General features: G+C 43.2%; 1 protein-coding gene across 1 annotated transcript in view; it reads left to right on the top strand.

Annotated features, from left to right (window-relative positions):
• RYR2 (ryanodine receptor 2) overlaps positions 1-26644 on the top strand; it is a 3071198-nt gene that overhangs the window by 1215776 nt on the left and 1828778 nt on the right. Inside the window, exons 38-39 of the mRNA XM_078648003.1 lie at positions 8157-8271; positions 25104-25236. Of these exons, the coding sequence (XP_078504129.1) occupies positions 8157-8271; positions 25104-25236 (248 nt within the window). The remainder of the gene's footprint in view (positions 1-8156; positions 8272-25103; positions 25237-26644) is intronic.

Below are 26644 nucleotides of genomic sequence, written 5' to 3'. Positions count from 1 at the left end.
GTCTGGTATATAATTTATGAATAATTTGTCTATGCATATTTATATATAGCTACTGCTCTGAGAGAAGATCATGTGTTACCTATTTGGGAGAAGTAGGTGGCAAAACAAAATGTGCTATGTTTTACTGCTCGCTATTCTGATTCAGGTATGTGAATCTATGAAAGCTCCAATACTGGAGTAAGAAAACAATTACTTACCTGTAACTGTAGTTCTCCAGTATTGGAAGCTTTCATAGATTCACATACGCCCACCCTCCTCCCCTGAGAGGCTCACCTCGTATTAGGCACAAAGGGTGTTATAGCACAAGTGCCCGAAAATCTGAGGGGAAGAAGGTTCTCTCAGGAGGGTCCTAGAGGGTGAGGAGCTCTGATTGGCTAAGGTAAATGTTTGGTCCTTTTTTACATAACAAAGGTTATGGGTTGCAAAAGAGAAATGGGCCTAAGCCTCTTTTCAGTTGGCTATACTACTGAGCATTGCTTTTTATGTACCTGAGACTCCCATCTCGACGACAGGGAAATGATTCAGGTATGTGAATCTATGAAAGCTTCCAATACTGGAGAACCACAGTTACAGGTAAGTAACTTGTTTTCTTCTTTCACACAGTGCGAGTAGATGGCGCGCAGCCTGAATGTCGGTGGTGCTGCGTTAGACGATGCTGCAGTGATGTCACCCCAAACATTTTGTCACCCCTTCTGTTTTATGAATCCTTTTTTGTTGGCTTTCTGACTTAGCCCTTTCTGCAGGCTCATCCTCCAACAATTTGCCTTAACCCTCATGTTTTCCTAACCAGTTTTTGTTGAATTTTTGGACTCAGCATACTTTATCACGGCTAACCAGTGCTTAAGTGCTTGTGATCACTCTCTAAAGCATGGTAAAATTGGTTTGCACCCGATTGACATATTTAATTTACTTATAAGTTCAGTATTAAGTGGTATACCATATATCCAGGGCTGGTAAATGGAATGCTACTAATGGGCCTGCAGCACGTATTGTGCCACCCACTTAAGTAGCCCATTAAAATTTCTTTCATGACTGCCATTGCAGCTTGCATGCAGTTTTAAAGCTACAAGTTCTACTTGGCAAAGTAAACCCTTTGCCAAGTCATAAACTCCCTTTTTTGCATATTAGTCACCCCTAAGGTAGGCCTTAAACAGCCATAGGGCAGAGTGCAGTGTAATTAAAATGTTGGACAAGAACTTTTAACATGTCCTTGTGGTGAAAAACACCTACATTTGTTTTCCACTGTTGTGAGGACTATCTATCCCATAGGATAACATTGGGTTAGCCTATTGCATTTAATATGTGACAATGGTTGTTTGGAAGCAGATAGAAGTGTCATGTTTGGTGTCTAAGGAATTGCAATTTAAAATCCTCTTTAATGTTAACCCCTTCTGTGCTTATGACGAGCTGAGCTCGTCATGAGGCACAGTGCTCGTGTGCTCATGACGAGCTGAGCTCGTCATGACCACACCCATCCTTATTGCCCTCCAGCACAGGGGAAAAATATCGTGAGCAGCCAAGGTGTTAAAGTCAGATATTATGTCACAGTTCTGAAAGTTGGCATTTACTCGTCCTAACCATTGGTGCTTGCAGTCTGTTTCAGGGGTCTCATGACTAGATGCAGTTGGCCTTTGTGTATTCCTCCCAGACAGCCACACAATAGAGGGACTGTATGTTGATGTTGGCTGGATGGGCCATTCAAGGCAGGATGGGGGTGGAGCTGTGCACAGCCCTACTTGCACTTCAAAGACACTTCCTCAGCTCACACACAAAGAATTTCACATTAATCTAATGTGACTGCAGACAGACTTGACCAAAGCAAGGAGGCAGGGAATTCCAGACATTTCTGTGTAAGAAAACTCCAGCAGTATCTACCACTTCAAAGCTGGCATCAGGTGTAAAAATAGGACCCTCAGACCCACTCTTCAGTTTCTTTATGGACATGCGGAACGACTCTCAGAGGGCTACCATGCCTCCTGTGGCCTGCTGTATATGTCAGAGGACTGACCTGCTTCACCAAGAGGACTGCCCTGCTGTCTGAAATCTGCCTTGTACCCTCAGAGGACTGCCCTGCCGCTTGAGACCTGCTTTCCTGCTTCAACCCAAGACTTCCAGAGTGACTCAAAGGACTAGTTGGCTGGCCTCCGGATCAGAGCATGAGGGTCAGAAAAGGCTCCAGACTGAGTCAATCCTTGCCCTCCAAGTGGTGCCCCTCCAGTCTTTGACCTCTGGAAGTGGTGTTATAGGTGCCCAGATAGTCTAAATCCAAAGCTTGGGACTTAGAGAGCATTCTTTAAAAAAGTGCTCTGAGATCAGAGAGGAGATCGCAACCTACCTGCTTGCCGATCTGCCCAAGGTGCACTGCTGGTCAGCCTGACTTTGTTGCAGCACCCGCTAAGTTCTTCCCTACAACCTCAAATCCTATACTGTGGCAACTCACAGAAGGGGGATCCGTGCTCATGGTGCCCTCGTAAGCGACCACCTTCAGTCTCAACCTGCTGGAGATTTTTGGAATGAGGCTAAGCCAGAAAGTGGAAATCTTCAATCAACAATGCAATGCCTCCTACTCGGACACCGCCGGCTGCCTTGCCTCACTGATCTTTACATTCTCAGACATGTTTCTCTCAAAATTCTTCTACGTCCAGGGGTAAGTGGAACCCAGCCCAATCCACTTCTGATACCCGAACTGCACTCCAATGCGGTTTGACACTTTGCTGCGGCCTAATGTGAGTAGATTTTCGCTGTTGGCGCTTAGATCTTCAAGGCGCTATTTTTCACTTTCAACTTTTAAAAATTAATAACTCAATTTTTATTTGTTCGATTGTTTTCTGTTTTGGTGTCTAATCATTTATTTAAATGTACTCTAGCTAAATTGGTGTGGGATTTTTTTTGCTTAGTGTTTTCACTTTATTATTGTTTACATGCTGCATAAATACTTTGCACATTGCCTCTAAGTTAAGCCTGACTGCTTTTGTGTCAAGCTACTACAGCAGTAAGTACAGGTAAATTTAGTGACTTTTTGTGGCTCACCCTGACAAGGATTGTGGTTTTTGCTTGAGTAGGGCTTCATCCCCTCAACCGACAACCCAATTTCTCACATTGGTGAACAGTGGTGGGATCCAGTACTTGTGTGTCTACAGTTCCATGAAGTGATTAGTGTAACACTGAAATCCAGGATAAATACGTTTACACCAGATTTGACCCCTTTTTAAATTCTGCTTATTTTTTTATTGGTTATTTTTCCTCCCTTTTCCAAATTTAAGTATGCCTCACCTTCTTTTTGCTATAATGGAGATGGAGCTACTCAAGATTTATGACCTCAGCAAGGCTGATCTGCAAAAGCTCTGCATGGATAGGGGGGTTGCATGCAGGAAAGAGAGCCACGATGTGGACCTTCAGATAAACCTCCATACCTATCAGGTGGTCAAGAGGATGCAGTCCACCCCAGAGGAGCCAGAGGATGCCAAACCAGAGGAGGAGTATGATGTGGACATAGAGGAGGAGGGTTTGGCCCTAGACCCTGAAATTCAGCTTCCAGAGGAGGAGGACAACTTGCCTACATGAGAGAAGCCCCATGCCAAAGCAAGGAGCAGTGTGTCCTCCCACAGCCGTTCCGTGAAGAGATAGCAGAGAGAAAGGCTGAGAGGGAGTTCATGTTGCACTAGCCAAGCTTACAATGGAGGAGAAGCTGGCTCTGTACGAGAAGAGACTGCCACGTAAAAGAAGCCTGAGGGAGCTGGATATCAGAGCCAAGCAAGCAGCAATGGTGGCAGTGTACAGTCAGTGTCCATGGTAGAGGGGAGAGTACCACAAGACCTGGTGCTCAGCTATGTTGTGGGAGGTGACATAGGCAAGTGGGTTTGTACCAGTGTGGTAGCCTTGAGGATGCACATGGTCCCTGGGTAGTATTAAGGGGGGTGCTTATGAAACACACACTTCTGCAGTGGGGAGGGACACTTTTCCTATCCTAGAGGTGGGGGACCAGATATAGTATGCCCCTATGAAGGCCATTTTTGTCTGTAAATTAGGACTGACTCCTAAGAGATAACCCTAGGGTCAGAGACAGCTGCAAACTACCAAACTAGTCTTGTGTAGATTTCGTGGGGGCTGGTATGCATTATCCAGAGTAACCAATGACTGCATATCATGCTTTGATAGCTGAGATTCCCTCCTCACATTCTGCTCCTTTCTCTAGGCACAGTAATCTTCAGTACAGCTACACCGTCAACCCTTTTAATACTCTGGCAACTTTGTGCAATACTGCCTAACGTGACAATTGTTTGAGTGGCGACTTTTTCCCATGGGAAGCCTTCCTTGAATATTAAATAGTTTGATCTCTTTGAAACATCAGCCAGCTTGTCTTTTTCTCTCAGTTATGCTACAAAGACCACTAATGGCACCTAAATGTTTTTCTGACATTGCTACTGTTTTCCACTGATGGGTATTAACTTCCCTTAATGTGTACGTTAACTATTGGTCCCTTTGGCCTATATTGGACATGTTTAGACATTTTTATCAGTTTTCTCAATATTTTTGCCACGGTTTAGTGGTGTTACATAATACAAATGTACTACTTTAAGAAACTAGGTTTGGATCTTAGCAGATATCTTCTATATGTTTTAACTATGTTAAGTTTTGAAATGCTGTTCATTTCAGGTACACCACTTTTATTAGATCAAATATCCAGCCACCCCTATTAGTAAAGGAAGACACAAGGTTTTATCAAGTATAGCTTTGTTTTTCTTTTGTGTAAACTTTCTAGAAACGGTGCAGTTGGGGAACATATAGAGAAAGTACAAACAAAGTACCACCTGCCCCCACTCCTGTCCTGCCAGATGGGCATTGTTCTAAAAATCACTATACACAGTATCACAAAGGCATGATGTGAATGAAGGTACAGATTGGCCTTTGAAATCACCCTCTAGATAAATATTTGTCCCATGTTCAACATACCCTGGACACAATTCACAAAGCCGTTTCACATGTTAATCTCATTTACAGATGCAAATGGCTTGATTTACGAGCGCACTGTATTCTTAAAAGGATTCCTTGCACTGGCAAATGCTTTTCTTCACACATAGTTGTATTCCCTGTTAGTGTAATTTATGCATAAGTAAATAAGTATGCCATGTGACCAGGGACAGATGCAGCTTTTCAGGCACACATCATGAAATTTTTGTAAATTTGCAGCCGTGCTTGCGAATAGATTGAGTGGTATAGCAAATAACATCTTGCATATCGATCAGAAGGGCTTTGTAAAAGGGAGGCAATTGTATGAACTGACTTATGACCTCATTGGCGCAATAGATATGGCTACTTCAGCATCACTTCCTTTAGCAGTTTTCACTCTTGATGCCACCAAAGCCTTTGACAGGGTAAACTGGGTGTATTTAGAAGAAGTGTTAAAAAAGATCAACTTGGGAGACAATTTTAGACGAGCAGTAAAACTATTAAACAAAAACCCTTCTGCTTCACTATTGGTTAACGGGGAACTTACTGAGCCTTTTGGCATTACACGAGGAACCCGTCAGGGGTGTCCCCTCTCACCACTTCTGCTTGATTTATATATCGAGCCTTTCGCCCAATTAATACGGGATAATATTAATATAAAACCTTTTATCTTTGAGGGATGGGAGCGGAAAGTCGCACTATATGCAGATGATGTCCTTATTTTTTCATCAGACTTGAGTTCAGCATTCCCTACTGTTATATCTATTGCAGAAGAGTTTGGGGCAATATCCGGTTACGAAGTGAATGCATCCAAAACCGACATCATGGTTTGGAATGATCCTGCACCGGTTGTAGGGTTACAGCCTAGTTCCACCCTTAGGTATCTCGGGTTAAATATCGATACGGATATTAATAAGATCGCCTCTCTAAATTTTGCGCAGGTGGCGAAGGAAGCTCGAAGATCGTTGAGATTATGGTCAGCTCTGCCTATTTCCCTGATAGGTAGATCCAATTTGGTTAAAATGACCATTTTACCCAAGATTATGTTTTTGTTTAATACCATCCCTCTTTTTTTGGATCCATTTTTGATTGCCAAACTCCAAACTGAATTAAATAGATTTATTTGGAACAGTCGTACGCCCAGGTTATCTTGGAAGAAGATAAAATGGCGTCGAGAAAAAGGGGGCCTTGCAGCACCGGACCTTCAGTTATATGGTTGGGCTTTCCAACTTTCTCACATTAGGATGCTTTTAAAGACCCCTAATAATGTAGGGAGCGGAAAATTATTCGTTGCGCTTCTTAAGGGGGAAAAAATTGGGCAGACGAACTTCTTGTTAAAATTCGGGGATCCTAAGTACTTCAAGAAGGTCAAGTTAAAGGTTTTGAAGGATCTTGCCAGAACATGGGCTAATCTAAGACGTACACTCAAACTAGACTTTTATTTTAGTCGGGCCCCATTATGGGACTCACCAGGCGGACCGTCTTGGCTTTTGGACAGCCTAGCACTCCCACTTAGAGTGGCCGGGCTCTCATTTTGGGGGGACCTGTTTGATGATGGAGTTTTACTCTCATGGGATACCCTGAGCTCAACAATAGGAACTCGTTTTTCTCGCTTTAAATATCTACAAATCCAGAGTTGGTCCCAAGCTTATAGTCAAGGCAAGGGTAGGTTCAAATTAGGTGCTGACAACAATCTAGTCACATATCTGATGGACAAGCCTCCCTTTAAAAAAGAGATAACATTCTGGTACAACCTTATACTAGACGAGATCGACGGCGAATTCCTGCTCCCCCACTCCCTCTGGGGAACACATATCACTAGCTCCGATATCGAGGGCTTGTGGTTCAAATCATTTAAGATTCTGGGGGAGATTGTGAAACCATCCTGGCTCCGTCGCAACCACTTGTTTACACTCCATAGAGCGTACTACTCTCCACTACGTTTATCAAAGTTCCCCAATAATGCTCAGGTTGCATGCTCTAGATGTGGTCTCGTAGCAGCATCAGACATACATATGTTCTTTGAGTGTCCATATATAACATCATTTTGGAAAGATATCTGTGCTTCCCTCTCATCAGCAATAGGTTTACGAGTTAGTCCTTGCCCTACCTTAGTTTTCTTTGGTATTATACCTGAGCTTGAAGGCATAAGTAAAAAACTGGTCTTCTACAGCTGCTTATTGGCTAGAAGAGAAATTTGTAAACGGTGGAAAGACAAGACACCTCCTCTTTTCACCGACTGGCGTGCAGCTATGTTACAGATGTCCAAACTAGATTTGGCTAGAGTAGGTAACCAACATAAGAGGAGATTTTGGCTACTTTGAATTGGTAAACATAGGCCAGAACATCATGGTTTTTTTTTTTTTTTTTTTTTTTCCCCATGTCCTATGATTGTGCTGCTTGGAAGGATCATCTTTCTTGTTCCCATTTGGCTATACATACCCTATTCAAACAATTTTGGTTATGATATGGGTTGTATATAGCAGTTAGCCAACCCTGTCGGTGCCATCAGATGAGGATAATGTTGTGATGCGTGGCATTGCGGGATACTCCGGTTGGTACCATCTAAATCCCCCCCAGTAAACCTGGGCCAGTGTCTCAGTCATCTCCTATTTCTCTTCGTCACTATATGGTCACCAAGGGCGAATATGAGGACACAAAAAGGAAAAAAAAAAAAAAAGAAATTTTTGTAAATTGCAAAAGGACATAAGTACAGTAAAAGGCGCACAACAACTACCAGATTTGCAGCCTTTTTTGTACATTTGGCACATAAAGTGTAATAATTTAGCGTGTTTCTGCATTTTGGAAGGGTATTCTTAACTTTGTTTAATATCATTGTTTCTTGCTTCAACTGTCCTTTTTTCTTTAGAGAAATGGCTATTTGAGTTAATGGTTTAAAAAGTTATATATTCATTGACACTCATATTGTTAATAGTATCTTTATATGTTCAAAACAATTGAAAGTAATTCAAATTGTGTAAATGACTTTCTCAGCTTCCATAAACGATTCAAAACGTATATCTAGGGAAACAGGAGCGGAATTTTCTAACAGTTGATGTTTGCAAGAATCCATTGTAGTGCTCCATTTAGAATAACACATTCTGACATTATTGTGTGCAACAATAGAGTGTAATGATAAGTTGCATTATGTGTTCAGACCATCCAAACAGACTTCGTAAACACTTTCTCTCCCTTTTTCCCTCAAGTGACATCATGAACAACAAGGTGTTTTACCAGCATCCTAATCTTATGAGGGCCTTGGGAATGCATGAAACTGTGATGGAAGTTATGGTCAACGTGCTCGGTGGAGGGGAATCTAAGGTAAGATACAAATTGTTTACCCTACTCCGGCCACTCATAGTACGGAGTGGTGAGGGGGAGGTAAACACAAAAAACAAACAAACAAAGAAGTATAAACAAAAAATAAAATGTACCTACTGCGACGGCCACTGCCTTGCTTCCGATCCTCGCATCCTTGCCAGGAGCATGGTGCACACTGTGCAGGCTCTCAGCTCCCGATCCCAGTGCTGTTCACATGCTGTGAATGCTATTCCTAGCATGTGAGCAGTGTTGGGATTGGCCTGAGTGCTTCCCGTTGGCCTGTGGGAGCCTGTGTTGGTTTCTCCACCCAGCTGTACAACACTGCTAGGTGGAGAAATGGTAAGTGTGCATGACAGATTGGCCGGCCCCAAAGGGCCAACCTCAAAGGGCCGTCCACACCGTCATGAGCATTTTGCAGTGCCCACCACTCCCCACCCCCTCCCTGGTGCTGCAGCGTCAAAATGGGAGGCCACACCTCTCCCTCGCAGCCTGCAGTGCAAAAATAAAATAATAAAAATGTTTTATTATCATTTTATGTTTGCCCTATGCCTCTGCTGGCTTTCAGTAAGGGGGGTGATGCTCCTTCACCATAATGGAGGAGCCGCCTCTGCCATACTTGTTTGAAGCAGTCTTCCTTAGAGCCACTAGACAAAGCTAATGAAGACGTTTACTTTTTTGCTTCGGTATCATAATTGAAATTTATGTCACCTCCACTGTATGTCTGTGTTTATTCATTTATGTTATTTATATAGTATTGACTGAGTCACACAGGCAACTGAGCACTTTACATTGAAAGTAACAAAGATAAAATGTAATGTAATAAAGAATAGAGGTAGAGTGACAAATTGTTTAACATTGAACAGGGTGATGAAAGTAGAACAATGGGCAGGGGTGCATAAAATCAGCTTCATTAATTTGGTAGATGTAGTTGGAACAAATGGGTTGTAAGGTGTTTCCGGAAGAAAAGCTAGTTCAAATTCAATCTGATGCCTTCATGTACGTGTTTTGAGGTAGAAGGAATATCCATAATGTCAAATGGTATGTTTGTGTCACTGAATTATATTACATTACTCTGGAAGATTTGAAGAATGGGTGATGTATAGTCCATGTATAGTCCATGTATATGTCACTGATAAAAAATAGGGCCCAAACTGCACATCTTCCATAAGTGCATCCTGCATTTCTAAGTGCACCAGAGGAGACCTAAATTAGAGAAAGGGAAATGTATATAAGGAAGCTTATCCAACAGAAATTAGGAAAATGCAGAGCATGGCTTGGAATCTAGTATTTATGCATTGTTGTTCAAGAGATTTACTGTAGTTCCTGAAAATAGGTGTTGAATAGGTTTTTCTGGGTAAACAGTTTATGAGGCAAATTATATGGAAGATGCGGTCCGATGGGGAGACGAGTGGGTGTCCGGATGCGGGTTTTCCTACCTTGAAATAATTTCTCAGGGAAACACCGACCCGCGAGTCCATGAAGCACAGTTCTGCTCACAATTAAACATACTACGTGACATAGTGATCGTATGTACAACCATGCATGCTTTATTGGTTGCAGTGTTTTTGTTAATTTAATACTTTATTTCCACATTTAGGTTTAATAGGAGTGGCAAACACAGGGCTGGTCCCTGTGTGGCCCTGATGAAGAGCTAGGGGTAGGCTCGAAACATGTTGATCTTACACTGAACTTCTAACCCATCATAGTTAGTTTTCTCTGTGTAACACCCTCTTTTAGATATACCAACCTAGGAGCAATAATAAAGTATTTCAGCCCACTAGCAAGGTATTTTTAATCACCTTAACCCACTCCACCACACTTTGCACTACACATAGTCTTCCATTTAAAGTGCTCCTACGTATTTTCCGCAAGTCGCCGCACGCCCCAGTTCGTAGAGAACTGGGATGGCCCCAATGATGAAGCATGTCACTGTGGGGAAACCCTGGTGAGTGAGGGGACTCAAGAAATAATTTTTTCTTTCCTGACGGCCATCTCTGATCAAATTGATTGGAAGCCTTTTCCTTTGACTAGGTCCTTGAACCCGAGATCTCTGGTTTCATTTGGAGCAAATTATATGGCTGGCCAGTGAGTGTTTTCATTTGTGTTTTTTTCTTTTCTTCTCCTCATTCCTTTTAGTGTAAGGTGCATACACTATGTCAGATCTCACTCCAACTTATTCTGAAGACTAAATTCAGAAGATTCTGAAAGGACCATCATTATTCTCTAACAACACAACCAATTCTTCCACACACCCCCACAGACCTCCCTGACAAATTAGAAAAATATCAAGAAAGATATATACATCTACAGTTAATGATTGAAATGATGAAAGAGAAATTATAATCTGATGTCATACCATTCGGTCTTCATGTAAGAAATGTTCCAGGACCTCTCTCGGATGGTAAAAAACTACAAACAGTGATTTAATCATATTGGTATCACTGGATGGTTCTTGACATCACTATGACTCTTGAATATTTCAAGACACGTCTTGAGGAAATCTCAGAGCTAGAAAAGTGGGCAGAATTTGCATAATCGCCCTACGCAAAGCTCCACGAAATGGTAAAAAAACTCTGTGAGCATGCAAAAGTTCTGCGAACACACGGAATTGCTTGTTCCGCCAGTTCGCGGTGCTTTTTTCCTGTTCGCGAACGCTGTTTGCATGCTCAGAGAGAAATATTTCGTGAACACACATTTTGAAAGCGCGAACAAGCAAAAATTCAGCGAAGCTGCAGATCGCGTAATTTTTGGCAATTCCGAATTCTCTGCGGAACACAAAATTACGCAGATTTACGCAAATTACGCAAGCAGAACGGAATTTACCACCCAGGCCTAGAGATAAGGGAATCTGACATAATCTCAGATGCTAAGGCTACTCTAGAAAAGGTTGAAAAAACTATACACGAATACATTATATAGAACTAGAGAAAAAAACAACCAAATTAAAATAGGAATTATTGAATTTTAGTGTAGAGATGGCTTACCTTTATTTGAGAGACAACTATTATGCCAATAGAACATAGACCCTAATTAACCTTGGAGATGTTACAGTGGGCAACAAAAGATTTTAACTTTGTCAGAGAGCTCAGAGGATAACTCTGACCCAGGGGAAGTAACCAGTGGTTCCTCAAATCAGAAAAACCAGGACTGTTTTTTTGGGAGGAGGTCTCACTGAATCCCTACCTTCAATTTCTCAGCACATACTCTCTCATCAGACACCATTTCCTTACTCAGGAGCAAGGTCTCATTTGTTCCCACAGAGAGAGTTAATTACCTAGATCTACAGACTGATGATTTGTAATTTTGTTGAAAAATTAGACCCGAGCATTCCTTGGAGATAGTGAGATGAACAATCAAATAGATAGGAACTCTCCACCCACCATTTACTTTCTCCCCTTCAATCAGTAGCATTGCTGCCGAAATAATCACCTTTAAGAAACTTGTTTTGAAGGAAATCCAAACCTTACAACAGATTATGGGCTTTACACCTGACAATGTTACGAGACAAGAACACTCAGCACCAGAAACACTTAAACATGGCACATCACTCATAATCAAGCTTGCAGACAAGGGGGTGGTATAGTCTTACAAGATAGGAAATCCTACAAATATGAAATATATCGCCTGCTTGATAACACAGAACATTATATCAAACTTGACAGGAAACCTACCACAGAGATTAAAGCAGAGATTAGGAGGTTAACATCAGACGCAAGAGAAAAAGGGTATCCAAGCGAAAATGAATTACTTTTCTTAAATGTTCAGAATCCAAGCACACCTCTTATATATGCCTTACCCAAGGTACTCAAGGTACACAAGAAAACTGATGCTCTTCCGGGTAGACCGATTGCTCAATTATTTTAACCAATTAGTAAGTATCGTAAATATGTTGATTTTTTCATTAAACCTTTCACACCACTGAATTCATGTTGCTATGGGTTTTAATAATGTCATTGAAGACATGCTAATCTCTCCAACTGACTGGCTGCTGACTTCATTTGATATTGAATCTCCATACAGATATACCTCAGTCTGACGGGATTACTGTCCTATGTAACTTGCTTAATGCCAGACCTAGACCACATCAGGTGCTGACCTCTACCATTACTGATTTAATAAATCTGGCATTGACTAAAAGTTTCTTCAAATCTGGCCAGAATTTCTTTTTGCAAATCAAGGGCTCTTCCATGGGGGCCATTTTCACCCCATAATTTGTCATCTTGCGTATGGATAATTTGAGTCCTTTATTATTTGGACACCATCCTACCTGTTCAGACAACACATTGTAATATGGAAGAGATACATAGTTGATATCTTTTCGATTCAGAAAGGGTCTCAAGATATACTCATCTTGTTCCAACAATAGCTCAATATAAACTGTAATGGCTTGAGCTTCACCACGAAATCCCTGTCTTACTTGCCTTTGTTAACATCCACAGCAACAGACTATATACCACTTTATAATGCAAATCCACTGAATCACACAGTTAGAATACTCTAGTTACCACCCATGCTCATTACGAGATTCACTCATTTACAACTTTTAAGTATTCGAAGAAATTGATACCAGAAAAGGGACTTTTTTAGGGAGCTGAAATCTTTTTAGATAAATTGATATCCTGAAGGTAACCTAGACGCTTGGTGCACCTGGCACTGCCCTCGCGATATTTTGCTGACACCATAAAACAGAGAACAGACGCTGAAAAGAGCAGTGTGTGTTACCACTTTTTCATCTGTATCCGATTTTGTTGTGAGCTGTGTTAAGAAACAATGGAAAAGGTCAGCAGGTGATCTTACCCTAGAAATACCATTGTTTTACTATAAGAGAGACTAGAATCTTAAAGATCATTAGGTCAGGGTGGCAACTGCTCAGTCAAAGCGCCAGGTACACTGACTGAACATTGGGATGTACTACCCTTAATTGATAACTTCAAATATCTTCAGTGCCACTTGCCACTCCGCCTTGAATCTAAAACCTTTTACAGATGAAGACACTGGACAGCCACAGAAAGATTTCTCTAACTGCAATACTAGCAATGTTGTGTATGGTATAACCTGCCCATGCAATAAACTCTACATAGGACAGACAACTCAAAAGAGAAAGATTAGTGTATGTCAACAATGCTGTAGGCTGCTCTGTGGGATCATATTGCGATGGACCACTGGAACACTACATCGAACAAGGACATTGTGAGAATGATCCGAGGAAGCAAGCCATCTGCTTTCTTGAGACCCTGTCAAAATGGGACAACATGGAGCATCTTCTCAATAAAGAGGAACTCAGATGGATAATGAAAATGGACACAATGAGAACTGACTTGGACCGGCAAGAGGAATGGACACTTTTGATATAGACTTTGGGATACACTATGACTCTAGAATGAAAACAGGAACACTAGTGGTCTCTTTGTTGGGACTGCCAGATTTCACTGAACGTAAACTGCGAATTAATGTAACTACATGGTATCACTAGCAATGTCCTTCTGATGTAGTCTGTACTGGTCCTTTTTCATTGTAATCGCACCATGCCTAGCACCTTCCTTTTCTGTCATTCAAACGTGAACGTCACATTTTTGCTTTTTTTCTATTTTGCATTCTTACACTTTTTGACACCTTTGTATCCCCTGGGAATTCCTCTTTAGTTGTTTTTCTTTAACTCTCGACCATTCCAACATAGACACTCTGTTTTAGGGCCTTTGTGTTGTCTTTCCTTCCACTACACTGTTATCCACACATCCAGGACGCCGCTCACTTTTTTGTCTCATTTCCACACCACTGGCATCAATGTGAAACCGGCAAGCTGGAGCTTTTCTTTTCTCATTTTTACACCTTTGTATCCCCTAGGAATCCACAATAATCACCTTTCGTTTTGCACTCCTACACTTTTTGCACTTCTGTGCTGGACAGCAGTTCTCTCCCTACGTTTGGTCTGTAACTCTCGACCACTCCATGATGGGTGCTCCATTAAGGACTTCTGTGCCCTTCCTTTCTCTCTACTACCCTGTTATCCACACATACAGGACCCCACCCTTTTTTGGTCCTGCTTTCATTTCCACACCACTGGGCCAAATGTGGAACCAACGAGCGGTCTCTTTCCTTTCCACTCACTGTTCACTTTGCCATCATAATGCTGCTTTCATCGTGCTGCACCCGATTTTCTTTTATTCACTCCCCATTTGGGGCTGTTTTTGCTTGGAGAGGCTCACACTACACACCAGGCAGTGGAGTATCAACTCCGTTGGCTTGGAGATGTCTACATTTGGCTCCTGGTGTCCTCTTCCTGGAGTTTTGAACCATTATCTTGGGTAATTAGGGCTCTTTTGGCTTTCCCTCTCTTGGTCTTGTAACACATTTGCCTAACATTCTCATTAGTCCCCCCTTCGTAATCACGAGTATCACAACCTCGGGACTGCAACATTTTGCATTGTCGCTTGAGGTAATCAGTGTTTGTATTTATTTTTTATTCTGGTTATCTACTAGGACTTTGTTCACATGAGATTTACGTCTCTCCCTTTTTCATTTTCCTTCATCTTGGAAAAAGGCGAGTGCCTTTCTATATATATTTTTCGTACCATACACCACAGCATTTGTTGTTTCCTTACTATGTCTATATTTTCTTTATTTCAACATGGTTCTCGGACTCAATTTCGGACCCTTATCGATATTGTTGATTAGCCAAGAACGGGCCATGCTATTCTTGTTTTTAGATACACTCTTTGATCACTTGTCACATGCAGTGATGGGAGAGGACCGAGCACATTTTTCCACTACTACTGCAGCCTTATACAATGATTTTTTAAAGAAACGTTTTCTTGATTATTGTTTGGACAAAGTAACCGCTTAGTTAGTAAAATTGTTGCATTCATTCATATGTTTAAGGTCCATTGGTGTGTATTATAGTGCTTTGAAATAGAGCACATCCAACAATATAAACAGATCAAATATTAAGAGAAAACCTGCTGTAATCACTGAGGTACTCACTTTGAATATTCCCTTTCTAAATGGAGAATATAAATACAAAACTGCTAATCTGCGTATTCACATGATTCTCCAGTATTAGGGGTGTCTTTCATAGATTCACATGCTTGAATATTCCCTGTCGTCGAAGTGGGAGTCCCACGGTAAATAAAATAGCAATAATGCTAAATATATATATATATAAACATAATACAAGAAAAAGAAAGGAAATACAACTGAAATCCTCTAAAAACGATTTCTACATAGGAATGCAAGGTAAAGAGAAAAAACCCATTTGTAACACATTAGTGTCATTATGTTAGTCTAAACTGCAGCCAATCAGGCGCTAGCACCCTCTAGAACCTTCTCCTCAGAAGCTCAAGCCCTCAGATTTTCTACCGCACGTCGTGTGAAGGGAGTCTCCCTGAGCTTTGCTCAGTTTTCTTCTCTATTCCTCAGTTCCAGAAAATTCTTCAACATGTCAAGTAAGAAGTCCTTATTTAGACCCTGCTCTTCTTGTGGGAAGCTGCGCCTTTTTGAAAAGGACTCCCACCAGAAGTGTATTTATTGTTTGTACCCGGATCATGAGGCTGGCAGCTGCAAGTTTTGTAGAACCTTTTCTACCAAAACTCTGAAGGACAGGGAAGGCCGTCTTCTCCTTTGGCTGCAACGTCTTAAGGACAAGGACTCTGTGCTGTCCGACGCAGAAAGTTTTCATTCTGGTTTCTCTTCAGCAGCGTCTAAGCGTGGTAGTGTTCAGGAGGTTCCTTCTCCTTTCCTCAAGAAACCTAAGTTGGCCTTGTCTGTGGCTCCTGTGGTGTCTTCTGCCACTCCTACCACCTCTACACACACGAGACCTGGCTCTCAGGCGTCTTTGGCTGCCCCTCGAGGTGTTTCCACACCTCTCAAAGTTCCGCCGTCGACGGGAGCGTCGACGAGCGCTCCGACTACGAGAACAGCTTTGCCTGCCTTTTCGACAACGACGCTGACTACCACTTCAGCTTTCTCATCGTCGACGACGGTTTCGTCTACAGCCTCGACGTCGACGAGGGTTTCGTTGCCATCAAAACCTGTCCCGTCGACGATTCCCATCTCGTCGACGAAGAAGAGAGAATCATCGTCGACGAAAGGCCCGAAGACATCGTTGTCGTCGACGACACCGTCGACTAAGGTCTCGTCGGCGAAGACGCCGTCGACCAAGATCTCGTCGACGAAGAAGATCTCGTCAACGAAGACAGGCCCATTGACGAAGACTCCGTCTACGGAGTCAGTACCAGCATCGACGACGGCCCCGTCGGCGACGGCCCCGTCGACGACTATATCTTCAGTGGATCGACGGTGATACCGTCGACGACCCCGTCGACGGCCATTCCGTCGACAAAGGTTTCTTCAAAATTACCGTTGACGATACCAAAATCAGCCTCGTTGACGATGACGGCGACAGCTCCGTCGGCGGCGGCACCGATTTCATTTGCATCTTTGCCGTTAGTACCATTGAGGACCGCAAGATCTTCACATCCTCGCACTAGAGTACCCTGCCAACAGATCTCTGATCCAGAGCCTCAACCACCTTCTCCGATGTTCGCAACTACATCGGAGCATGATACAGATTCGGAGCATGAAGATGACGCCTTTGGGGCAGCACGTAGCCCCTCTGATTTGATAATAAAATGTCAAGACACAGACTCTAGTGATGACAATGAATCAGTCTTTCAACAAGAGGAGCAATTCACTCAAGCTCCTGTGGCCACCATTCCTTTGTCCTTAATTTCTAATCTCCAACATATGCTGGACGATTATAATCGCCGTTTTCCTGCGACACCGCAGACTACACCTGCGCAATCTCCCGCACCTGTAGCACTACCTCCACCTGCATTGCCGCCTATCGTACCACCTGGACCTTCACAGGTTCATAGATCTATAAGCATCCATACCACTATATACCCGCGGGATGCGGATGATGAGGAGGCAAACACAGAACGTGAGGACGGTGAAGTCCCAGTCAACACGGATGAGGAGGCAGGTGACCAGGATATGGCCGAATGGGATGATTATTGGGCGCAGACGCCCTCTCCTCAACCTGGCTCCTCGAGTGAGTCTCCACCAGTAGATATTGCCAGTTTCCATCTTTTAATGGATAAAGCGGCTCAGCGTTTCAAACTCCCACGATCACAACGCGAGGAGGATTGTTTTCTTTATGACTTTAAGGACAAACCATTTAAGCAGGTACACACAATCCCTATTATCGATTTTGTTTGGAAAGAGGGCATTAAACTGATGAATGCTCCAAACTCCTTACCTGCTCAAATTCCGCGCCTTGAGAAGAAGTACAAGGCCCCAACGGGTTCTCCAGCTTGCCTGGTTTCTCATCCCAAGCCGGACTCTGTCGTGACTCAGGCCGCACAGCGTAGAGCACGGAATCCGGCGTCCCAAATCACAACCCCTCCGGACAGAGAGGGTCGACGCTTGGATGCAATTGGCCGCAAGTTCTCAACCATGGCCTCCACGTCTGTCCGAGCAGCCAATGCCTTAGCCATTTTGGGACGTTTTGACCGGCAGATGTGGTCAGACATTGCAGATTACATAGCACTCATACCTGATGCTTCCAAAGCTGGCGCACTACAGATTCTCCGCGATGGTCAAAGGGCATCGGAAGAAATCATCGATTGTGCAGTTGATATGGCTAACACAGGTTTCCGCCTCCTGCCAAGTGCGGCGGCACTCCGACGGCAAGGCTGGCTGAAGTCCACCTCCTTCCGGCAGGAAGTCCAAGCCAGAATACTGGATATGCCATATGATGGAGAATCATTATTCGGATCCCATAACGATGATGTCCTTGAGTCCATCAAGAAGGACACCGATACGGCGAAGTCCTTGGGCACGCTACAATTTCGTAAGCAGTCCTTTCGAGGTGCGCGCGGACGCAGCACTTCTTCCAACTTTCGAGGTGGGCAGCAATACCGTTCCTACAATCAGAGCGGCCAACGTTACACGCCCAATCAGCAGTCTCGACAACAACCCTCCAAGACATACAGAGGAAAGTCGTCCTATTGTGGCGCAAATCAAAAACGTCAATGACTCTTGCCACTCTCAAACTGTTGGAGGACGAATCTCTCTGTTTTATTCCCAGTGGTCCTCGATCACCTCGGACCGCTGGGTTTTGGACATTGTCAAACGGGGTCATTCCCTGGAGTTCACAGAGATTCCTCCTTGCACCCCACCTCGAGGCCCACCTCCTCCACATCTCGAGGAGCTTTACCATCAGGTGCGTCTTCTTGTGTTAAAAGGGGCAGTCGAAGTGGTCCCGAAACATCTAAGAGGAAAGGGTTTTTAATCTTGTTTTTTCCTCATACTCAAGAAGAACGGGGATTGGTGTCCTATTCTGGATTTGAGGGCTCTCAACCAGTTCCTAAAGTCTCAAACATTCCGTATGCTAACGCTCCTGGAAGTCCTGCGTCTTCTATCCAGCGAGGATTTTATGACCACCATAGATCTTCAAGACGCGTACTTTCACGTTCCAATAATCGAACAACATCGCCAGTACCTACGTTTCAAAGTGGGACCAATACATTTTCAGTTCAAAGTTCTACCCTGCGGACTGCGTTCAGCTCCTCGTGTATTCACAAAGGTACTGGCCCCGGTGGTGGCTCACCTGCGTCTACTAGGAGTTCAGATCTTTCCCTATTTAGACGATTGCCTTCTCAAGTCTCAATGCCACCATCAGCTGGGTCGGGATACGCACCTTTGCCAGCAGGTGTTTCAATCTCTGGGGTTGACCATCAACGTCGAAAAGTCACAGTTTGCACCTCTGCAGACCAGATCCTTCCTGGGGGCGATCCTAGACACGCAGCTCTCAAAAGCGTTCGTCTCAAACGAGCGGCGTCTGAAGATACTTCGTCTGGTCTCACTCATTCGACAAAAACAGTCCGTTTCTGTTCGGACGTTAAAGTCATTCTTGGGAATGGCTTCGTCTTGTATCGCACTGATCCCAAATTGCAGGTTGCGCACCCGTCCTATTCAGGAAGAACTGGACTTACAGTGGCGTCAGGTCTCCGGGTCCTTCAACGACCTAGTTGCCGTCACAGCCCGCATGAAAAGGAGCCTATTTTAGTGGGCGCAGCCTGCGAATCTGGAAATGGGTGTGTCCTTCCTCGATCATGCTCCAGACCTTACGCTGACGACGGACGCCTCCTTGGAGGGGTGGGGCGCTCACCTCCAGGGCCTCTCCATCAAGGGCAAGTGGTCGCCGACGCAGCGCACGTGGCATATCAACAGGCTAGAATTGATGGCGATCTTTCTAGCGCTCAAGTCCTTCCTCCCAGTTGTTCACGGGGAGTCAGTGCTAATCCAAACGGACAACACCACCAGTATGCACTACGTGAACAAACAAGGAGGGACCAGGTCTCCACCTCTGTCCCGTTTGGCCCAGTCAATCTGGGATTGGGCTCTGCGCCTTCACATCACCTTGACAGCGGTCCACCTTCCAGGCGTGTCGAACCTCCTGGCGGACTCGTTGAGCAGGTCCACTTCCTCAACACACGAATGGGAACTGCACCAACCGACTCTGGATCATGTGTTCCGCCAATGGGGTCACCCAGATCTGGATCTCTTTGCTACGCCAGAGAATCGGAAATGCCCGTCTTATGCAAGTTGGCATCCCCACCCAGGGTCCTGCGGGAATGCCCTTTTGATCAACTGGTGCGATCTATTCGCTTACGCTTTTCCGCCGCTCCCATTAATACACCGGGTACTGTGGAAGATGCGGAGGCAGCCCTGCCACATTCTGTTGATCGCACCTCGTTGGCCCAGACAGGCATGGTTTACGGAACTGCTTCTAATGTCCCAGTGCGAGCCCATTCCTCTACGTCCTCGTCCAGACCTACTGACTATGGACAAGGGTCTAGGGTGTCATCCAGATCCCTCGACGCTTCAATTGTGGGCATGGAACCTGAGCACCTTGAGTTCGCGGACTTGAACATATCCCAGGAGTGCAGAGACATTCTAGCTCATGCCAGAGCTCCGTCTACCATCAAGACTTACAAACTTAAATGGAAGCGTTTCTGTCTTTGGTGCGCTTCAGCCAATATCCATCCCATCCATTCCACTCCTGAGCAGCTCCTTCCATTCTTTTTAAGCCTCGCTCAGTCAGGACTCTCTCATTCTACTCTGAGAGTTTTCTTAGCTGCAATATCTCGTTTCCGGCATGATGGCTCTTCATCCCTCTGTTCATCACGAGTTATACGTCAATTTTTCAAAGGGCTTTTCCGCAAGTTTCCACCTGTGCGTCGCCCTCCGCCAGCTTGGCATCTCAATGTGGTATTATCTCAACTTATGAAGTCACCATTTGAGCCTATCCATAAGGCCAATATCAAATTCATCACCTGGAAGGTTGCACTTCTTCTGGCCTTGACCTCATCTCGTCGCGTGAGCGACCTTCACGCTTTCACTGTCAAACCACCTTATCTACAGTTCAAACCTACCGGAGTGGCACTTCGTACCAACCCCTCTTTCCTACCTAAAGTACCTACGGATTTTCATTTGAATGAGCCTGTGTTCCTTAAGACTTTCTTTCCGGACCCAAAATCTCCGGCGGAGCAGCGCCTCCATTCTTTGGACATCAAGCGATGTCTTAAATTTTACATTGCAAGAACTGCCCCTTTCCGCAAGTCCGACCAACTATTCATTGCATACGGACGACTGCGCAGGGGACATCCAGTTTCCAAGCCGACCGTTGCCCGGTGGCTTTCCTCAGCCATTGCCTTCTGCCACCAACAAGCGGGCAGACGATTACAGTCTTCAGTGAGGGCTCATTCTACGAGGGCGATGTCTTCATCCACCGCCTTGTTTGATGGTGTGCCACTTCATCAGATTTGCCGTGCAGCGACATGGTCCAGCAGGCACACCTTCACCAAACATTACTGTTTGCATGCCATCAATGAAGCGGATACCGCAGTGGGACAGGCAATGCTTCGCCATCTTTTTCAGTAAGGTGAGCCTCTGTTCCCTCCTCCTTATTATTTCCTGTGATTGCTTTGATGTTATATGACTGTATTATTATTATTATTATAGTACTGTCTTGATTTCTTCTTCATATGATTAGCAATCTCAGTTTCTAGGAGGTTACTGCTTTCTATTCTATTCAAGCTTGTGAATCTATGAAAGACACCCCTAATACTGGAGAAGAACAATTGTTACTTACCTGTAAACAGGTGGTTCTCCAGTATTGGTGTCTTTCATAGATTCACATGCGACCCACCCTCCTCCCCTCAGAGGCTCTCTTCTCCTCATGCACTCTTAGTTACTTTGTGCTACGAAAATCTGAGGGCTTGAGCTTCTGAGGAGAAGGTTCTAGAGGGTGCTGGCACCTGATTGGCTGCAGTTTGGACTAACATAATGACACTAATGTGTTACAAATGGTTTTTTTCTCTTTACCTTGCATTCCTATGTAGGAATCGTTTTTAGAGGATTTCAGTTGTATTTCCTTTATTTTTCTTGTATTATGTTTATATATATTTAGCATTATTGCTATTTTATTTACCGTGGGACTCCCACTTCGACGACGGGGAATATTCAAGCATGTGAATCTATGAAAGACACCAATACTGGAGAACCACCTGTTTATAGGTAAGTAACAATTGTTCTTACATGTCATGGGCATAAATTCGGCTAGAAACTACTAACCAAACCTTGCCCTTTGACACTCTAAAATGTACCATTGGTATCCATGGTCCCAAGGGTCATAAATACGCAGCAAGAACAAAAAGTAATAAAACATACAGTTAGTGCAAAGTGATTTCCTCATTCTGACTGTCCTATGAATCTGCAGACTGACAGCTTTTAAGGGACAAACGGTAATTGCATTCGCAAACGGTGCGAATCGCAATTTTCGTCCGTTTGCGAATGCAATGATCAAAATTAGAATGCATCATGTATTTCGCAATTTTAGGAATCGCAATCATGTTGCGATTTCTAAAATTGCGTTTGCATTTAAGAAATCGCAATTTCAGATTTCTTAAATGCAATGCATGATCATTTTTAAATTGCGAGTTTGCTGTTTGTAAGTGCTAAATTAGCATGAGGTTGAACCTCATGCTAATTTACCGAAAATCTTCAAACATGCACAAAAATGCATTTTTGAAAGTTGCATTTTACACACACACATGTCCTTGGGACATGTGTGTGTGTAAATTGCACTTAAGTTTAATTTCAGGGGTGCAGGGAGGGGTTCTTTGGACCCCCACCTGCACCCTTGAAATTGCATTTTCAATTTGCTATTCGCAAATTGAAAAATGAAAATTGTAAATGCCTTCCCACTGATTCCTATGGGCCTCTTGGCCCATAGGAATCAATGGGAAGGGTTTTCCTTAATTGCGATTCTCAAATTGTGAATTGCAATTAAGGAAAAATAAGATATCGCAAAAAAAATGCGAATTATTCATGCATTGCCGTTTGCGAATTCTTAATTGCGATTCCCTAATTTTCGCAATTAAGGATTCGCAAACGGCAAGATTGATGCATGTGGCCGCAAGCGTTTAATTTAGTGCGGATCGTGTGAAGCCTGGTTTGGCGACTCGGTGGATTAATGCATTAGGGCTACCAGTTAAGCCCAATGCATCGGATAGACTCTCACATCCAACTCCACCCCTCCACTGCTGACCTCAGTGGCGTCTTGAACCCCCCGCTTTAGAAGCTAAAGTAGAGGTTGTCACTAGGCCCCATGGCCTGGTAAAACATTCCTCTAAAATGTGTGGATTCTGTAGGCAAAAGCTCCTAATATTGCATTATTACAAGATCAGAACTGAGTCAACGGGTAGAGTACCTGCCAAGCGAGCCGAGTTCTAAGAAAACTGAGGACGAAATGATGGCAACTGGAAAAAGCTGCAAAATGGAGTGAAAGGAGACTGAAAGGTAAGCAAAAAAAATAGGATGAGAAAAGAAAGGAGGACTGCAAGCCGAAACCCGAAATGATACAGAGGAAAAGGAAGAGAGAAACTGTGAAAGTATGAAAATGTAAAAGGATGGCGGAATGGAACGTGGAAATAAGGAACAGTGAAAGGAAGACAAGAAAGGTACAAAGAACAAATGCAGGAAGGAGATAAGAATGGATGAATGTATGTATGGGAGAACGGCTGGTAGGAGGAATGAAACACTTCATGAAATGATGGATGGATGGGTGGATGAATGAAGGTATGCATGGATCGATGTATGGATGGATGGACACAACTACCACTGGATGGATTAAATGGTGACAGTATGGGTAAATGGGTAAAAGGATGGATGATGGAATGGTCAGTGAATGGATGGAAAGGTGAAAGGATGGATGAAAGCGTGAACAGATGGAAAGGTGAAAGCATGCAAGGAAGGAGCTCTGGATGAATGGATGGGAGGATGAATGCATAGATTGTGATGTAAGGGTGGATTGAACATTTCTAGGAAGGGTGAGACTTACTGCCTTTACTCTCTCTATGTCGTTGGGGCGGCATTTACATTTTCAGGCTATTCCCTTGCTCGCTTTGCATGCCTCAACTTTTGTGTCAGGGTGAAGGGTCAGCTTTGCAATGCCACGTAATTTTCTGGTCTTCACAACACCTATAAAACATTTACCTTCATAACGAGCTGCTGTGTTTGATCAATGGAGAAAATGCTTTGAAATCTCATAACCAGCGTAAACCATTAGCAAAGTTGGACTCGACACAGAGCATTGAGACAGAAATCTCATCCTCCGGTCTGAAGACCATGCCCTCTTGAAGGGTAGATGTGCTCTTAAATAGATCCACTAACAATCACAAAAGATATGTGGGAAACATTGAACATTATAAAAGCTATTTTGTTTTAATGAAGAAATCTTGCTTAAACAGAGAAGGATTTTAAAGTGTTCAAACTAGATTAGCCCTTTTCAAAACATTATGTCAGACCAGTTCAATTATCTTACAGCAGTAGGCCTCCAGCACAATAATCAGAATGATAAATAATGCCGGGCTGTGAAATAAAGAAACAAGTGCCTCTGATTGTCTTTCAAATCGGCTTCATTCTAAGTGGTAGGAGGAATAACAACAAACCACATTAGACTGGCACATTTCCAAGACTGGGTATTCCTCGTGACCCTGGAGGAGGGCACCAGTCAGCTCTCCACTAATGCCAACTTGCTTGGATTCACCCATATAGCAGACCTTTACACTTGCCAAAACTATGAAAATGGAGTAGTACCATCTAACACTGTTGAAGAAGCCAAGATGTATTTCGCTAAAGCTAACTTCAGAATGATTCGACAAGCTGCATCCACCAACTTCAGAATTTGAACTGACTTGGATAATCCTGAGTAACTAAGCTAAAACCATACATACTTTTACAGAACATCTCAACACCCAAATGAGTCAATTCATTGCATGGTTCAAATGACACTATCATTGGAAAAATCCAATAGTTCATACAAGCCCGGCCACTTAAATATAGATGACAGCATGCTTGAATACCCAGGCTGCCTTCAGTACCCCAAAGGTGTAGGGAGCTGCTCTCAAGTCCTCATCATGCAGCTATAATAGTGTTGAATGTCTTTTATTCTTAGCGCAATTGCTAGCAAGTTTGTTTAGGTTTTGATAGTAGTATTGGAACAGTATCTCAAGTATTGTATTCTTTGGTGTACTCCACAGTTTACTTTGAAACCTGATAAAAAGGAAGGAGCAAGAGGCCCTTTGTTGTCTAAACTCCAGATGGTCCAATGGTCCCTTTGTACTCTCTTCCCTTTCAAATTTCTATCTAAGGAAACAGTGGATTAAAGTTCTTTATTAATCATCTTGTAAAATTATTGAAGTAACACATGCGGGTTAGATGCCTATTTGTACATCTTTTACCAACATGTTTGTTTTTGTCCTTAGGAAATTGCTTTTCCAAAGATGGTGGCAAATTGCTGCCGTTTCCTGTGCTATTTTTGCCGTATAAGCAGACAGAACCAAAAAGCCATGTTTGATCACTTAAGTTACTTACTGGAAAACAGCAGTGTTGGTCTTGGTAAGTGGTCCTATTTCACAATGTATACTTATCCGAAGTTTATTTACATTTTAATCAGTGACTCATGGCCTGTAAGTATCACAGTGGTGTGAATGACTAAAAGAACCGTCTCTGGATAAGGAAATGATATTATATTTTTATCAGCCATTTTATTCACACGCAGTTACAAAACAAACAGGTTTATTGTAAATCAGGGATGCAGTGAAGCCTGATGGGACTCCCCGCTGATGGACTTTGAGGACCCTCCGCACACATCGACAGACTGGAGCTGCCTGGTATCAACATGTTGGAACTTCCTTAATGAAAATTATTTTAAATATTTTTACTGTTGCAATATAAGATTTAAAATATTTTTTTTTAATACAATAAGTAATATGATGTATAAATGATTATCTATAGGATAGCAGAGTGTTGCTGCTTCTATTGCAAGGTGGACTGCAATTCAGCACACAAGTTTCCCAAATTAAGGATGCCTGTGAGCTCCTGAAATGGGTGATGTTTGTTATATCCTACAGGTTCGAATGATAAATTAGCAAACAACATTGAATAGATGACATGACCCACTAGTCCTTCTATTCAGATATATATTATCAGACTCTTACTTAGTTGCCTGTAAATACAAGTACATTCTGTTTTAAATGCTTTTTGGAAAACTGTGTCAATCAAGGACCTCGACCACTCTGCTTATCAGTACTTAATGCACTAATACATGAGCAGGCTGTCCACTTACAGTTCTAGCGTTCCTCCCAATAACTTGAGACTTGAGTGACAATCATTTTTTTTCTGCAGGCCCAAATGTGAGTTACGCTTGAATATCCGGGCCTGATTGACAGAGAATTTCCTATGAGTAGGGGAATCATACACCAGGTGTGGGTGTGACTTAGTCATGAATTGCTAGGAATAAGACTTGCTTAATACTCATAGAGTAGAGTAGAGGTCCATGCTTTGATATTCATCTTTACCACACATGAGCCATAGAATAAGATACAATTACTCATGGCAAAGGTTTTTGCATCAGGTTAGGACTGTATTGTTTTGTTACTGCAGAACATGATGGTGTCGTGTGGCCTTCCAGTTTGCAAACTTTCCTCCCAGATAATTGTCCATGAAAAACAATTTACAGTGTTAAGGTAACTGTAGTATTCAGTAGTTTCACGTAAAACAAACAAAGCTTTCAATATTTTAGCAAAACGACCGTAGACAGAATAACCAAAATGTATGCGGCAAACATGTAAACCTGCTCCAATATCAAAATTCTGGCTTGCATCTTGTTGGACTTGGCTCTCTCTGCAGGGTCACCCTTAAGCGTTTTGCTTTCTCCTCTCCTGTTTTCTGAATTTCGTTTTTGTTGGTATTAGGACACTAGCCAGCTCTAAAGTACTTGTGCTCTCTCCTTCAAACATTGCTT

The sequence above is a fragment of the Lissotriton helveticus genome, chromosome 6 (assembly GCF_964261635.1).
Source record: "Lissotriton helveticus chromosome 6, aLisHel1.1, whole genome shotgun sequence".
In the NCBI taxonomy this organism is placed as follows: Eukaryota; Metazoa; Chordata; class Amphibia; order Caudata; family Salamandridae; genus Lissotriton; species Lissotriton helveticus.
The sequence above is the reverse complement of the archived record's forward strand: the minus strand, read 5'-3'. Positions and strand labels throughout refer to the sequence as shown.